The 16,718-nt window shown below is 40.8% G+C and overlaps 1 protein-coding gene across 1 annotated transcript in view; it reads left to right on the top strand.

Annotated features, from left to right (window-relative positions):
- The window catches only part of PLXNC1 (plexin C1), a 72,660-nt gene that overhangs the window by 18,302 nt on the left and 37,640 nt on the right, over positions 1-16,718 (top strand). The window contains exons 5-12 of the mRNA XM_027794213.2: positions 3,073-3,187; positions 4,190-4,334; positions 7,724-7,793; positions 9,164-9,239; positions 9,359-9,412; positions 13,653-13,792; positions 14,874-15,053; positions 16,346-16,433. Of these exons, the coding sequence (XP_027650014.2) occupies positions 3,073-3,187; positions 4,190-4,334; positions 7,724-7,793; positions 9,164-9,239; positions 9,359-9,412; positions 13,653-13,792; positions 14,874-15,053; positions 16,346-16,433 (868 nt within the window). The remainder of the gene's footprint in view (positions 1-3,072; positions 3,188-4,189; positions 4,335-7,723; positions 7,794-9,163; positions 9,240-9,358; positions 9,413-13,652; positions 13,793-14,873; positions 15,054-16,345; positions 16,434-16,718) is intronic.

Below are 16,718 nucleotides of genomic sequence, written 5' to 3'. Positions count from 1 at the left end.
AGTAAAAAAAAAAAATGAAACAAAGTGTTTCTGCTGTTCATATTTCTACTCTTTCTTCCATAGATAGAAATATATAAATTCTCCTTTTCACAGTAATTTAAAACAATTAGTCATACCATTGTGTGATTTCTCTTGATGTTTCTACATTTTCTATAGATGAATCAGATTTACCTGAAGTATGCTGAAATTATTCCAATACAAGGCACTGATGTTTTACTTATATTTTCCATATGGAACTAACACAATAAGTTAGTTACCTGACATGACCAGACTGTCCTGGTTTCAGCTTAGGACTTACTTTTTAATTTGGTCAGCGTGTGTGAAATCTGTGGACTTCATTCTGGGGCTGGTACCTCAGAAGCCAAAATTTTATCTGAAACAAAGTTCTCATTCCATGATGAAATCAGTGTGCTTTAGCAAGCTAGAGAGGGCAAACTCAGTAGGATCTGTAGTTAATGCAAAATTACTGAAGCAGAGACTTAAGTACGTATGAACAAACTGGTATGCATAGGTATTGTGTTATAATGAAATAAGAGGAGCTTGATTCCAATTGTGAAGAGGAATCTTTAGTGGCATAAAGAACTAGCTTGCTGTGAAAGATTTAAAAAAAAATGTCTTGACTCTGCTTTTCTCTGTGCACATATCTATGCGTGACTGAAACTTGATCCTAGGAATTTATATCTTATACTTTCATGCTTGTGTAGGGTCTGGTCTAGTCCACCTTTCCAAGAAAGTGAGACTTGGTAATTGTCTGAGCCTGTATGTTAGTTTTCAGAACTATGTGGTTCACAAATAATATTTATCGGTTATATTCATTCCAATGTGCTTGCAAACAATATCAGTTGTCTAAAAATAGGAATATAACAAAACAGTCTCATCTTTAGGTCACTGGAATTCCTGTTACTCTCGTCCTGTGCAGAGCAATTGTGAGAATTTGTGCTGAGGGGCATCAGATGCTCTGCTGCCCGCTTTGCGACTGCTTCCTATGAAATAACTATTCTCCATAGCATATTGTTTCAGTGTTAAAGGTCAGCTTTTAAAGCCACAAAAGACACATTTTTCCTGCCATGAAGACAAGCATGACCCTGGGTCTTGGGTGACATTACATTTTTTGTCATTAAACTCTTAGATTCTTCATTGTAGATGAGGGAAACAAGTTCACTGCTTGTGTTTCTCAGGCAGTCTAAGGCAAATAACTTTGTCCTAGGGCAGTTTTAAATATTCAGATTTATAAACAGTTTTCTTTTTTAGTATTTTAGTATGCGTCACTGAAACGTATATACTTATTTAGTATCAAGTATTGCAAGTGTGTTGCCTTGCATCTTCAACATCATGATCCTCAGCCTGTCAGAAACTATAGGATGTCTCTTTCTCCTGCATCATTTCCACTGAGAGTTACTTACTCATATGTATCCAAATATCTGGTTTATGCACATCTGTTGATGCCAGAACCCATCCTCTGTGGTTCTAAAACATTGGTGCTGATGGACCTTTGTGATCTCAGTAAGGTAAAGAGAGACATACATGGGACTGAAATCTGTCCTGGTTCAGACAGTTTGAAATATGTCAGGCATAGTCCCAGTTTCTTGCACTGTAGTTATGATCTGAATGTATTCAGATGCAAAGCCTCACCAGGTTCTTGTGCAGCAGGAACTCAGTTTCCTGAGTTAGACCGCAAAGGAAGTGACCTTTGCTTAACTGCATTCCAGTTGCCAGTGTCTTGAAGTACAGAGAAGATGGCTTTATCATTTCTATGGTTTGTGGGATTATTTCAGGCATTTTGGAGAGCAGTGGGTATTTTTCTTAAAAGTCATTCTTGTGTTATTCCTTCTGGAGAGAAAACACACTGTTTGTGAAATATGTTTATACAGTGAGCTCCTCATGAAAAAGTCACATGCTTCTCAAGTATGTACTAATTTCTAGCTTTTAGTGAAAGAATAGTTCATTAAGGCACATGTCAGTGATCACATGATCGAAGCTATACACGCTTCTATATTTGGTAGGAAAATAGTAGTATTAAAAATGTTTGACGTTACATTCATTTATAAATATTCAATCTTAATATTAAGATACACAGCTAGCACTTACTTGTCTTTAATTGCTAGCTATATGAAATTACTTGGAGTTAATCTGTGGATTGTTCATTAACTCTTTACAGCAGACAGTATTTTAAGGATTCACCTTCCAAACTCAGTGATTGTACATCTAATTTGTATGCCTATGTTCTCTTTTTCTTATCACACATTTTTAATACAGATAATATTTGTAGTATTTGTATAGCCCAGTGTTTCGTCCTTCTTCCTTTTCTCTTGTATAGTTTCTGTTTCCTACAATTTGGCAGCTAACATTTTTATTTACTTTGTGCCATCCTACTTCTGACATGGGTTTTATTCTTGAAGACAGAGAAATCTGTTTTGAGCTACCTTTTCAAACCTGGTGTTTTTAACCAAGTGCACTGACGTAAAAGGGAAAGATTACAATTCACATCAATAGATGACAGAGGATATTTGGAAGGAGGGTGCATCTCGTATTTGTAGATATATAGCTATACACATTTGTAGCATAGCTCTACATCTGAGCTTCATCCCCGTCTCCTTTTATACTGTTCGGAGAGAATGAGCAGCTTTTGTAGTGTGATTCATTTCATTTTTGTATGAATGTCTAAAGCAGGTTAGGTGACTTGTACCCTGAAAGAACATCTTTTTCCTCATTGAGTGTAGAGGGAACTGGAAGGGTCAGATCTGGAGCTGTACCATGGTGCAATGAAGTTGCGGGTGATGAATTCGATACCAGGCTACCAAGTCCACTGTTACTAGCCAAGCGTCTAATATTTGCTCAAGTCCTATTGACATAATCAGGACCCTAGGGCATATATCAATGCATTGTAATTTATTTTGATAAGCAGAAGACTTTACTGATTGTTTCCTGAAGCTTTTTGCAGTTATAACCATATTTCTGTAAAAAATCAATAGTGTTCCTGTAAAAAATCAGTAACATTAAATAAATAGAAGTACAGTGTCTGAAGTCAAAACCACAATAAGGAGGCTAGTATAATTTTATGTATACTTTTAGGTGCACATTAAAAGAAAATTGTACACGTTCAAACAGCATAAAGGGTTGGTATAACATTTCACATGCACCTGATAAAGATCTGAAAATCCTGCTAAGTCTCCCTGCCAAAAATCAGGTATGTACATCGAGTTTTATGTGTGTTTGTTTATTGTGACTTAAAATGTGTCATTTTGTCACTTACTGCAGCTTCCCTTCTTTTGTCACCATGTTCCATATATTAGTCTCTTATCTCAACAACTGGCAAATGTATTGGAAATCCCAGTAAGTTGAATATGTCAATCAGATAGATGTCCTCTTCCTCTCCTGTAAAATGTGTCCTGAAGCCATACTTCTGATGTTGAGTCAAAAATTCACTATGCTGACAAAGGAAATCTTTCTGTTATATCACTTTATCAGCTATTTTTATCTTTCTAATGACTAGATATCAAGTGTTTTATGTAAGCTCTGAGCTTTGTAACAAGTTACAAAACATTCACTGGGACACATACGCTAACACAAATGCATCTTTAAGTGTTTGATACTAGTATTTACTCAGTATCTGTTCACAGCACACACAGCCTTGAGTATCTGATTATCAAGTATTGTGACTGGCCACTTAATCTGCATGCCATTGTTTCTGGTTTCCTGATTGAATGCACTAATGTGATCATATTTGTAAAGCACTCTCAGCCAGAAACAAAGGATAATTCTTCACAAGACAAATTCTGTTTCATAATTAAGTGCATTTTGATTATGGATGCAAATGTCATCATCTGCGAGGATTTGTACATTCTTGCTCAAATATTTTTAAGGAACTATAACAGCATATGACACTGTTACAGCAAAATTCTTGTTTTTAAATCCAAAATTATTCCAGATTGCTCCCCTAACGTACCTTACAGATCCATTTAGGTTCTGGAAGTAAACAGTGCAGTTCCTGTCAGGACTCCTTCTGTATTGCCTCTTCAGCTGGGAGAGGCCCACTCCTTTGAGAGGCTACCTAGTGAATTTTCTGCTTCCACCACAAAAATTTCCATTTTGTACATTTCATGGTTTTGTAGTTTTCTGCAAAGACAAGGTGACCACTTAGCAAGTATTACAAGAAGTCTGTTGTGTTCTTTTTTTTATTGTTTTCTAGGTTGCTGTGGCTGCAAGCATAAGCAAAATCCTTACTTCCTGTACAATAAAAGTTGTAACACCTGTTGAAATATTTTATGAAAACGTAGTGCTGAAAAATTCATCCTGCTTCTGCAATCTAACCACTCCAGCGATATCTGATCATGGTATGTGTTACTATTACATGTATGTAATGCTTATTCAGTGTCCTTTATCTCTGGGGAGAATTGAGCATAAATACAGGCCTAATGAATGTGAGAGTAGGTAGTGATTTTTATTAAATGTCATTGAAAAAAAAGATCTGTGTTTTGTCAGGTGATTTGAGTATAGTCACACTATTCTTGATAATTAAAGATACGGAATTATTTCTAGAAGTAATAAAACAGGTTAACCTATGGTTGGAAACAGCTTCCTCAGTTCAGCCTGTAGCACTGCAACGTTTTAGCCTAGGGTGTATTTACATGGTGCCATTAATCACTGTCTAAGGAAACTTAAGATAGCTCCAATGACAATCAAGCTGACTAGAGCTATGCAAGCTGGTCCAGTGCTCTGCCTTGACAAATCAACCCATCTTAACCCTTCTTTCACCTGCAAACATAACTTGTTTTTGCAAGAAACTGTACTAGTATAAATAAGAGGAGAATCTGACTATGGATATCTGTGCAATAAATAAACTTAACCTTCAATTAACTGTTTCAACCTAACTTAGACACTTGTGAGAAAGTGATTGCCCCATGTAGAGGATTAGCAGAAAAATAAGTGGTTCGGGGGCAGTTTGGCTGGTACGTCTTTTTGACTTGATTTTATTCATCTTTCTGAATTACTGGTTGAGTCATTTTGCAATAATTCTTATACTACTTTGTTCACCAGTAGTTCTCAGAATTAGAGACCTGAGCCATTTATATTGAATGCATGTGATCTGTTTTGTGCATCTTATGGGCAGCTACAAGTTTTAGAATGAGATGGTAAATTACTGAATGTCTGGACTTTTGAGCTGTTCTCTAGGCTTTGGTCTCAAAGATCAGATGATAATCCTTCACAATAGAGTCTTATATGACTGCTAGGAGGAAAATGTCCTGCTTGCATTGCTTCAAGGGTCTGTATGGAAGCACAAAGCTTTTTGAATACAGATTGACCTTGTACTTTTTAAAACTCGCTTATGTTAGAATACAAAAGAGAGTTTTCATCTAAACTGAGGGACAAAGATAGCAAGGATACCATGTGCTCTTAAGTGACTTGAAGAGGAAACAAAATTTTCAGATAAATGCCTGCTTTTATTTTTCCCCGGATAATATAGCCCAAAAGACACCTAATACTTTGCAGGAATATGTTTCTTTTATAACACCTTTGTCTAGAAAGAGGTATGAAATGTTAGCCAGAACTTACAATGACCTGTTGTTCTGGAGAGCTCAGTGCTGCAAAGAGTGCTGTCTTGGGGACCCTTGCCCTTGAGGGAGGTTTCTTGGAATACTGGGATCTCAGGAGCTCATCCTACAGACTTTGTATGGGAAAAGCTCCTCTGACGTCATACAAGCGTTGTGTCAATTTCCTGTCCTATACTGATTTGGGAATCTAGAGTAAGAGACTTTGTCACTAGCAGATGACAGCTAGGGTTGATATCCATGAGTATTCTGGTCTATTAAGCTGTCTCTAGTAAACACTATTAGTGGATTTTTAAGAGGGACAAATGCATTATAGAAGGAAAAACTGTCCTTTACTGACCCAGTCCCAAAAGCCACGTTTTCTTGTAATTATGGAGTACATTGTTTAGTTTCTGTGCCTTCACGGACTAAGGCTTTCCCTTACTCCATTAGCAGGTTTTCAGAGTATAGTGTTATGGAAGCCAGCTTGCCTTGCCTGTGCTTTGTGCCAAAGATGACCCCTTTAACAGCATTAATCAGAAGCTTAGCTTGTGCCCACCAGTATTACTGCCACTCACATGCTCCTGTGAGTTGAGATATATTAGTGGATTATGCAAGTGTGGAAGTTATGTTGACTATTTATGGTACCTCATGTAAAGTGGTCTCAGTCTCACAAGAAGATGCACTTGCAAAACTCCTTCAGGTATCATTTCTGGAAAAAAAAATTAAAATGCCTGCTACTCAGTGCAATCAAGTGCATTTTGAAAGGTCAGACCAGGCCTTACAGAAAATAATAGCTTCCATGAATTTCCACACAGACAAAATCATGAAACCATATTTGACAGTGTTGTTTTTAAAAAATTACACAAATTTATAAGAGAAGACACGCCTTGCCAGAAGCAAATAGATTCCTTATTTCTACTTAGTAGTCCTAGTAAAATGCTACTTTTCAGTAGTACACGGCTTGAGACCTTTCTCATGTAATGACCTAGGCAAATGATTTAGGCAACTGTGTGCCCACTATGTCAGATGTATGCAGATACGTGGATTTCTGGAGATGCCAATAGGTGCTTGGTGAAGGATTTCAGAATGTTTATGTGTGCTAATCCACATCTTCAAGCATTAAAACACCTTTAAAAATCAGATTCTTTGCTACCCGTGTAGTGAGATATTTAAGCATAGGAACAGTCCCAAGGGCTGTTTCTAACAAGCAATGCAGGCAACCTTTGCAGTGACCACCCCTAGTGCCATGCTGACATGTGGAGCTAGGAGATACTTCTGATTTAACAATTTAGATGTAGCCAAAGCTAGCTTTCATCTGAACAAGCCAGCCTGTGACAAAGACAAAGCTTTCTTTACCTTTGCAAGGTAGATATACTTTAAATCTCTGTAACTTTCCTGGATTAAAAAGCTATCTACTTCCTAGCATAGAGAAGCCAGAAAAGTCTGCACACACGAGTTTTGTTTGATCTCAGACAGTCATTCATTTCACAGACGTACACATCTGCAGGCACACAGATGAAAGGGACCATGGCTTAAGTGGTATATATCTAACTCTGCTTTTCGATGTGGTATTCTGCTCATAGGAGAAGATACTCTTTCATTCCACAGCTGCCAGTGAATTGTTGGTATAGTAATTGCTAGCTGAAATAATGGCAAATTGACTCATGCAATCATAAAAGATTTAAATAGGATGAAAATTGCTACTGCATAGATTACAAAAGAAGACTCTGAAACCAAGTCTCTGAGACAGAAAGCGAGAGAAGTATGGTGTGTTAGGGTCCCTCACATTAGCACAGTCTGTTGTGTTAGAAGGCTTGAATCTGGGGTCTGACTGTATTATAGTATACCATTGTGTGCTCTTCAGGAGATGATTCTAGATCCCTGCCCCATGGTAGCATTTCCTTATCTGTATGCTGACAATAACGTTACTTTTGTATGTCATGCAGTGGTGGCATCAAGCTTAATTAATGAATGTGTATAAAGTCTTGGAATAACTCAGCTGAAGGATGCTATGGAAGGACAAAATCTAGTTATTTGTATCAGTCAAAAGTGTGAATGAATGTGTGAGAGAAGGTGCATACCACGTAGAGAACAGCTGAAGGCACGTGAGCTTTCAACTGAATTATTTTTTGACAGTTATTTCTTGTAATGTCCAGCATATGTCTGTATGTCTAACAGTCACATTTTTCCAGATTGTCTAGTTCTTGAAGCATCGCTGTCCTCAAGCTCTTGGAATATCACACAAACATTTCAGCTGAAAAAGTAAGAGCCTTGTTCCTATTCAAGTTCACTGAGGTGTTTGTGTGTTTGTGGGGAAGGGGGGCTGAAGTATGATCATTCTTCTTTTTTGTATTTATTAAAGAAATGCATTTTGCTAAAGGTAGTCAAATCCCTTTTCCTGGCCCATTTCCTCCTCCTCCTCCTCTTATTTTTGTTGTCCTTAGAAAGCTACTTCTTCTGATGACGCTTTTATTTATCAGGACCCTGGCAGCTAGCTGTAGGAGAGTTATTACAATGATTGAATTTAAGACAAGTGCCTGAAGAGATAATAAAGGATGTCACAATGACATTAAAATCCTTTTTGTCCTTGTGAAAAAGGTGGGCCCCTGGAACTCGGGATAGGACCTAGATCAGAGGAGTCAAGAGATTCTGTAAAAGCCACTTTATGGAGCTGGTTTTTAATAGAGCCAGATGCAACTGAAATATAGTCCAGGGGTAACATGAATACAATTAAACCAGAAAGTGATATCTAATCTGCTAATAGGAATAATTAATACCTATTGTTCTGTATACGTTATCTTTCAGAGCTGTACTCTTTATTGAGAGCTCGCAGTAGAAAGCATTTGTGCCCAGTACGTGGCCTAACTCTTTATGATATGTGGTTGTTAAAACTTAGAAAGACATGGCTATCATATACTGTAGGTAACTGCAGTGTTCCTGTTCAGAATGGTCCTCCCCTATACAAAGGGCATCTGGCCTCTTGGCACATAGGCACCTGGAATGAAATTGAACTCCTGTTTTTTGGGAAGCAGCACATCACTTCCCTGTCCCTGGAGCAACACAGGGAAGGAGCTGTCTTTCTCTAAATCAGAGCATTTCTCAGCAGGTGTGGGGAGGGCCTGTGCTGCTCTTGGCTTTCCTCCACGCTGATAGATGCATTGCAAAGCAAGATAGGGACAAACTACTTTTCAACAGGCGTATTATTTGGTAAGGGAAGGCAATAGTAAACTAGCAGTACTTGCTAGCTCTACACACACAGAAGTTAAGGCAGGCTGTGAAAGAATCAGTGATGTTTTTTTGCCCTTCTCTGCTTAAAAAGTACTATCTGGCCACTTATGTACTGGAGAAAACCACAGCAAAATGAAACACAGAGTGTTCTGTCTGCTTCATGCTTTTTGGAAATTTATGACTCAGCATCTCAGCACAGATTGTATTTCATACTAAATTTGTCCTCAAAATAAGCACAACAGAACAATAGACTTAGAGGGTAAAGTTTTATGCATTTCATTATATGTTTGCCAGGTTGTTCTCTTGGGTTTGAGCTTTTTTCTGTCACTTGAAATTTCACAGTCATGGCTGAATCTAGGTTGAGTTCCTGTGTCTTACAAACGCTCTGTTTTCTGTGTTACCAGCTGCTCACGATGTATACACAAGGGTGAGTGTGCCAGCTGTAAACAGACGCGTGTCTCTCCTGCCACCACCTGCCAGGTGAAGTTTATTGGGGAGGACTGGAATCCCCTGCGATGCCTTTTCCTTCTTTTTTAATATCTGAGGAGCAGTGTGTCTCTTCCTTGTCCTGACGTGGAGAAATGCTGATTTTTTTTCAGGATAGTTGTAATGCAGCTGCTTCCGAGGGGATCGCCACTACGCAGAAAACAGAGGTTAGTTGGCATTTTAAGATCGCCATTACTGAGGTTCTGTGGGTTGGGGGAAAAATTTATTCAAAATGAAAGGACTTTGCAGGAAGAACAGAGATATGGATGAGAAGGCAGTCAGGTTACATAGAAAGGTAATGCAGGACTTGGATTGATACTATTTTTTCTTAATGCTTTGTTGATGCTTAAAGGTACCAACAAAGATTTGTGTTTCATATCTAGGCACTGAGACAGTGAAAACTACAACAGTTACATGCCTAGCTCTAGATGCAGTGTTTACAATATTGCTTTAAATGCCAAAGTCCACATGTGCTATATTTAGGCACTCCACAGGAGCCAGCGTACTGAGAGCTGGGACGTATAAGCTGACCACCAACAAAAAACCCCAAAGGAGAACATCTTGAACTTAGTTTCTCACCTGGACTTAAATGCCTGTTTGAGTTTTTCTCTCACAGACAACTCTGGGAAACTAAGTTTCAGAGTCTCAAACCTCTTCCTGATTTTATGCAGCCAGATCACAGCTTCTCCTGAAACATAGCTGCCAGGAGAGCAGAAGGAAGGGGAGGACGTGTCATCCAGTTTCTGTGTAACAGACAAGTGGCTAGAGGATGCATCCAGGAACTGAAAACCCTGGGTGTTAGTAAATCCCTGGTTCACAGTTCCAGAAAAATTCTCTTTGCTTCCAGACTGTAGACAGAACGGGAGATGGAGCTACTCTCCATCCATCCTGCTCAAGCTGGATCACTGGAAAGGAAGGAGTGTCACTGGTGCCCTTCTGAATCTGGTTCTTGAGTTCTCTATTGAAATCGTATAGACTGTATGTGAGTGTGCAGTCTACACGATTTGCCTTGTAGGCCAGCCCTTCAACCATGAGGTTATCCCTTCATTATTTAAGGTGCCAAAATGGTTTTATTTTCTCATAAAACTGAGCAATCTTGACATCAGTGGTTGCTTATGGCATGCAGGTGTTAGGAAAGAAATGAGTAGCGAAGAGAAATTTGACTGATGAGTAAGTACACAGAGATTTGCTGCCTACACTTTTTGGTTTCTGCTTTTCTGTGAGTGATAGCACGGTTGGTATAAATAGCAACTGTGTTCTTATCTCGAAACGTTTTGTTAGAATTACCCCAACTTTTACCTGTGAAGATAGGAATTGCCTCTTAAATTCAGCTGTTCAGCTGAGGTTTCTTAAACAAAATCACAAAATCCATTTTGTTTTTCACAGAGACAAGTGGGATTGTAATACTTGTGCTTCTGAGCATTAATATTCTGGATTTGGTTTGCATATAAAACATTATGGCTGGTGGAAGAACAGAGGAAATTCTTCTTTGCTCTGCTTCCAAGTGCATTAATTTGACATTGGTAAATAGTTGGAATTGCCTGGGAGATGGCTTTCTTCCACGGGCCTTATCTTGGAAAGACAGTGATGGACAAGGCAGTGAAAGCACCAGAGGCAGTCCAAAGGCAGATGTTTATTTAGAAGTGATTGATCCATTCAGAGGGCTTGAAATTGCATTTGAAATCCTGCTCTCCTTTGACTGCTGGTGCTTTAAGGAGAACATACTGGAGTTCTGAGAAAGAGGATTTGTGTTTTCCCACAACCCCAGCTGAGCATTTAGATTAATATACTTTTTTTTTCAGTGACAGCCCCAGCCCTCCTCCTGAATCCAGCTGCTGGATTCCATGCATGTGCCTTCCCCCTCCCCGTGCCAGAGCAGCACTTGGAGTGGTTGCAGAGTACGCTTGGCTGGGGAACTGATTCGGCTGGAAATAACTGTTGTCTTTCGGCAGGTTATTTTTCATCTGGGCCAGTTCCCTGATCCAGTTCTTCGCGTGGCCTCGGGCCCGTGCTAGCACCGCAGGAGGGGCTGTGCGGGAGCGGGGATGAGCTCCCCTGGGTGGCAGAGGCTGCTTAACCTGGGCTGCTGCCAGAGATCTGGCTGGGACCTGCAGCCATGCTAACCACACCTCTGAGGATGTGGCTGCTGCTGTTTACGCAGCCCCAGGGAAGTGCTAGGCTGTCCAGGGGACCAGGGGCTGCAGCTCAGAAATGTGGATCTCTATTGAAGTTGACAGGGCTGTGCTGATTTATATTACCTGAGGACCTGGCACACGCTGTCTGTATGTCTCTCTGCATGTTTACGCTGCTTTCATCACATGCCTCACCACTAGTGATTTTTATAAATACCCTTCTGCCTCTCAACTGTCTCTCTGTCCTCTCGCTGCCAGGCATCTCCCCCCGCCCTACCATGCAGCAACTGGGAGGTCATCAGCTCTCTAGCACTGGGCAGATGAGCACCCCAGGCTCCAGCGAGGGTGCTTGGTCCCTCCTGCATTCAGTGAGGAAATTCGCAGTTTCTTTTGCTGCTGAGGAAAGTGTCACAGACCGCGGTGGTCAAGCGGGGAAGCAGGCTCTCCAGTGGCTGGGGGTGCCTGACGTTGCCCTCACCGGGGCTCACAGCCCTGGTGCAGCTCTGGGGGATCGCCATGTGTTTGTGTGACACTGCATTATTCCTGTGCTTCACAGCTCCCTGCTGGTTACCAGTGAGAGCCCCAAAGCATGTGTTTTACTCATTTCTGTAGGATTTGGCTTCTGGATTTGTGTGAGGATATTGACTGTCCTTGGTGCGCTTGAGGCTGGGGAGAAGCAGAGGGACAAGGATGTGGGTGGAGAAAAGCACTGGTGCTTCGCTGGCTCTGATCTCTCAGATTTCTGCTTCACTTGTCCTGCTTGCATACTGAGGGTTAAACTGATCCCTGGATCAGGGTGGGAGCGAATTTCTCCCCACCCACCCCCACCCCCCAGCCTCGGGCTGTTTTTGTCAGGGCTTTCCTTTGCCCCATTATCCATACCAGAGGTCATCTTGGAGGCCCATTTGCAGGCCCTCTGGCCCCAGCCTTTCACTCTCTTGCCTTTTCCTGAGACACAAGTTGCAGCTTTCAGTCAGTTGTGACAGGTCTCACATTTGCTCCAGAGCACTCTGGTGTTCAGCAGGCTGTGGTAGCGTGTGGGAACAACGTGCCAGGGACCTTTCTGAAGCAGGCAATGGCTGTGTTTGCAGAGGATGGTGATGTGACCCCAGTGGTCCCCACAGACCACCAGCCCGAAGTCTTGGTGTTGCTCTGAAAAGATTACTGGGGAGAAAAACCCTGTGGGAAGGTCTTTCCTGGAGGTTTTGCACCAGCAGCTTTTCTGGGCTCAGGAAGGCTGAACTGCCCAGTGGAGGTGTCCACAGGTGCACAGCAGAAGTCAAGAAGTCAGGATAATCATAATACTCTAAAAACTCATTTTAATATTATAGGCAGTCTAGAAGCAAGCTAATAAATCATTTGGCTGAGAAGGTCCCAAACAGTTTGTGGTTTTTTTCACATGTGTTTTTTCCTGGTTTTTTTGAATGTCTTCAGTTTGTTGTCTGAAAGATACACTGAGAGGAAACAGTCTGTGTGATTATAAAACTGAGGAAGCAGTAAAATTGATTAAACATGAGATGCTGTCAAATGGATCAAGTAAATACACTAGGGGAAAAAAACTATCTCTTCTTGCTTGGTAGCGTTAGTAAGTTAAAATAAGTAAATGCAAAGATAGCCAAAGAAAAGCACAGTTTAAAAATTGTCCACGTTTCTGCAAGACTGTGACAGAGCAAACTAGAATTATTCTTCAGTGCTGGAAAAGAGATTTGTAAACTTCTTAGAATCAAAATGGGATACCAAAAAATCCCTGCAGTTGTGTTGTACCTTTAGCTCTATGTATAACTTTGAAAAGACTTTCTAGTAAAGCTAATTCTGGGGCTCTTTCTCAACTTTTCATTCTAGGATTTGACCCTGCTTCCCCTTTTCAGGTCATGAGAGATGCCTTCATTTGTTTCTCTGATCTCTCATAGTGACGGCACCACAGGTTTCGTCTTGCATTGTTTCTTAGTTCTTCAAGGGTCACACAAGATGTATCATTTCAAGCTGGGTTTTTATGATGCTTACCTTCCAGTATGTCAGATTGTGATTCCATTGGACAACTTTGTTATGAGATACATTAAAATAGAAAATATGTAGGTAAAAATAGTTGGCTTGTAAAGAAGTTCTGATTGACAGTTATTCCCAGGGTCAAGCTTAACGAAATTTGAAATTAATAAGACAGATCTGTCCCAGTGCAATAAAGATTGCATTCCTGGGTGGTGGTTGGTTTTGCAGCTGTTGTTTAACTGCCTAGCCTTTTTATAACCAGATTTTGTTTTGTTTTGTTTTCTGATAGCTTATCAGCATTCATTCCATTGAACCTCTGTGGATTTCTACGTTAGGCAAAAGTGAAATAACAGTCAAAGGAGAAAACTTTACACGTGCATCGGGCATAAAACTGATACTGACTGGAATCACAGGCTGTAAGCCAGACATGTGAGTTAAGCTCTGAAAAATAATAATACTTTTTACTTTGCATGGTGAAAATTATGCCCATTTTGCCCTAGCAATACAGTTGTCCAGTAACCCTTCTCAGCAGAGTGGGGGATGCTCTGCACTCCTTTAGTTATACTTCCACTTTAAATTCCCAAAGGATGGAAATTAATTTGGTGTTTGGATACAATACAAGGGATGGATGTGTAGATAGGCAGTTCTCGCAGCAGTAGTAGGACAGTTCTGTACCTGTGATCCTCTGTGCTTTGCAGCAGGCAGCAAGAAGTTAGGTCACAAGAAAGCCTCAGATTTTGTTTGACTCACTGCTGCTTCAGAATATCCCCCATATATTCTAGGATTCTGCTTGTGAAAGCACAAACGCCGTGCCAGGGAAGGGAAGCTCTCATGCAATAGCTTGTACTTTTCTCTGTTAATGATTGCACAGTGTTACCCCCTAGATAATTAGGCTATCTTATTCTGAATCAGTCATTTTCAGATGCATCTGCAATGGCTGCCTGTGATTACCAAGCCCATTTTCCATAGCTAGCACTTGAAAAAGCATTCATGTGGTACTGTTTGATTTTTACTTCAACCATGGATTTCCTGGGGACTGCAGAAGAAAAAACAGAGAGAAGAAGTGAGAGAGAGGAAGTAGAAAGAGGAAGGAGTGAAAAGGAGGAAGGGGGCGAGGGGCAGGGAGAGGGAAAGAGAGAAAGAAAAAGAAGAAAGAAAAGAAAGTTTAAGGTTCTCATTCTTGACTAGCTCGTGGACTGTGTTGGTAGCACAAAGGAGTACACAGTAAACAGCAAAACCACACGTTGCCTTACATAGCCTCATCCCAAGGCCACAAGACCCGTATCTGTACTGTCTTGCCTGATTACTGTGACACACAGCAACTTCATTCAAAAGATGCTCTACTTTGTCTTTTCAGCTCCCTGCTCTATCTTTCCACCTCCATCTGGCAAGTCAGAGATTCATTTCTCTTTTCTCCTTATCCTTTGCTATAGGTCATAGGCTTTGTGTAGTAACAGCAGTGAGTGGCATAGTGGGTTCTGCATTTCTGACTGTTTTCTTTCTCTTCCAGCATTAAGGTTAGAAGTGTGCTAAATGATACACAAATGACATTTGCTCTCCCACCAACACGTAAAGAGGCCAAACGTATATGTATACAGGCTAATGGAGAAAAATGCTCACCACCAATGACCCTGCATTATGTTTCACTGCCATCATGTTTTGGAATCACACCCAACACTTCCTGGATTAGGTAAATTTGTCTTTTTATACTTTTTATTTATTTACTGAAGTGTAGTCCCACTGAGCTGATATGAACCTACTTGGCAAGACTGCAGCTGATGTAAACTTGGATGACTGCTGTAACCTGTCATGAAGAATGAATTTACGCCGGTGAACTGATTTAGCATACAGATAGGGTCATCATGCAAGACAGATTCTGTGTTTGTCAGGATTCTGTAAACTTCCCTGCCCACCCCAGGTCTTCTTTTGACTTCCACAGAAGTCAAAAATAGTCTCTTCATACTAAAGCTAAATCCAAAATATGGGTAGCATGCATGAATTCAAACTCCAGTTAACTTTGATTTCTTGATACTAATACACCCTTCACCTCTGAAACAGTATAAAGTATCAGTGAATTGGAAATCACACGAAAATTATCACCACCGCAGTGATACACCTAGACTTGCTTTAGGACTTGGTTCCCTAAAGCCAAAAGAGCCCTTTTCAAGCCTCTGCTGTGTTCTGTGGGAGGCTCATAGCTCCAGTGAAAGACTTACAGGGTGGTTTTAAGATACTCTCAGGCACAGCTTTCCACCTGTCCTCTGGCTGCACTGTTTTTACCCACTTCCCTGTTCTTAATCTGGTAACTTGGTGTCAAGCACTGGCATATGTGGGTTTGAGGCAATACGTTGGACTGGCCCCTGCAGCAGCTGAGCAGCTAGGGTGCATGCCCTCATTTCCAGGTGAGAGGCAGCTCAGGCAGCTGGAAATTAATAATACCTTAAACTACTCCAGCTGTGTTCAGCAGAGATTGGGAGCCAAGAGCCCTCAGACACAAGCACCATTGTGTGTGCTGAGACAGATGGTCTGAACACTGCCGAGAATGTTTCCTGTGAGGTGCCTGGCACCATTGGTTCGTCCTGAAAAAGGCAAGAATTAAGCATAGGCAGGGCTACTCTGGGGCAGTGAAAGACCCTGACATTCTTTCTTCAAGACAGAATGTTAAATCATGGTCTAGTTCTTTGGCTGCATGAATAGAAAGCAAGTCCCTGAAAAGGAGTATGCATGTTTGTGCTATCTAGTCATTTGGTTTTGTGGTAGCAAAAGTATTTACCGTTACATTACGAGAAAAGAACGGAAGCACACTGTATAGCTCATATTATCTTGTCCTGCAGCTTGAGTGTATTATGTTGGCTGCTACCAAAGCAAAATGCATGAGTAGTTTATTCATGGCTGAAGCCTTAATGCAGGACTTTATCTGTGAGAAAACAGATAATATTAACCCCAACCACTGCCCTCCAACCCCTCTTTCTTTTTTTACAGTGGTGGTCGCAAAATTACTACGATTGGTAGAAATTTTAATGTGGTGGACAGTGTGATTATTTCAGATGACCAGAGATCAAACCTCACCGTAAGTCTTAATCTCCTTTACAATACCAAATAGAGGTCTCTTGAAGGTTTTGTTCCTAAGGTTGCAGGAGAATCTCAATATTTTTTGAACACTTGCAGGCACACGTCAGACACCCTACTGAAATAAATGTGACCACTTGTAGGATTACAGTTGCACACATTCTCGGTACAAGATCATGGATACACAAAAGCTACTCTCCTGCATAATTCCCTGAGTATTTTTAATGTGCTCTAGAGACTTGTTCCAAATCCATCCTTTTTGAGTCTCCTCAGCCTCCAGACGGGG

The sequence above is a fragment of the Falco peregrinus genome, chromosome 6, assembly GCF_023634155.1.
Source record: "Falco peregrinus isolate bFalPer1 chromosome 6, bFalPer1.pri, whole genome shotgun sequence".
Taxonomy (NCBI): domain Eukaryota; kingdom Metazoa; phylum Chordata; class Aves; order Falconiformes; family Falconidae; genus Falco; species Falco peregrinus.
Note: the sequence above shows the minus strand (reverse complement) of the source record. Positions and strands in the feature narration are given on the sequence as shown.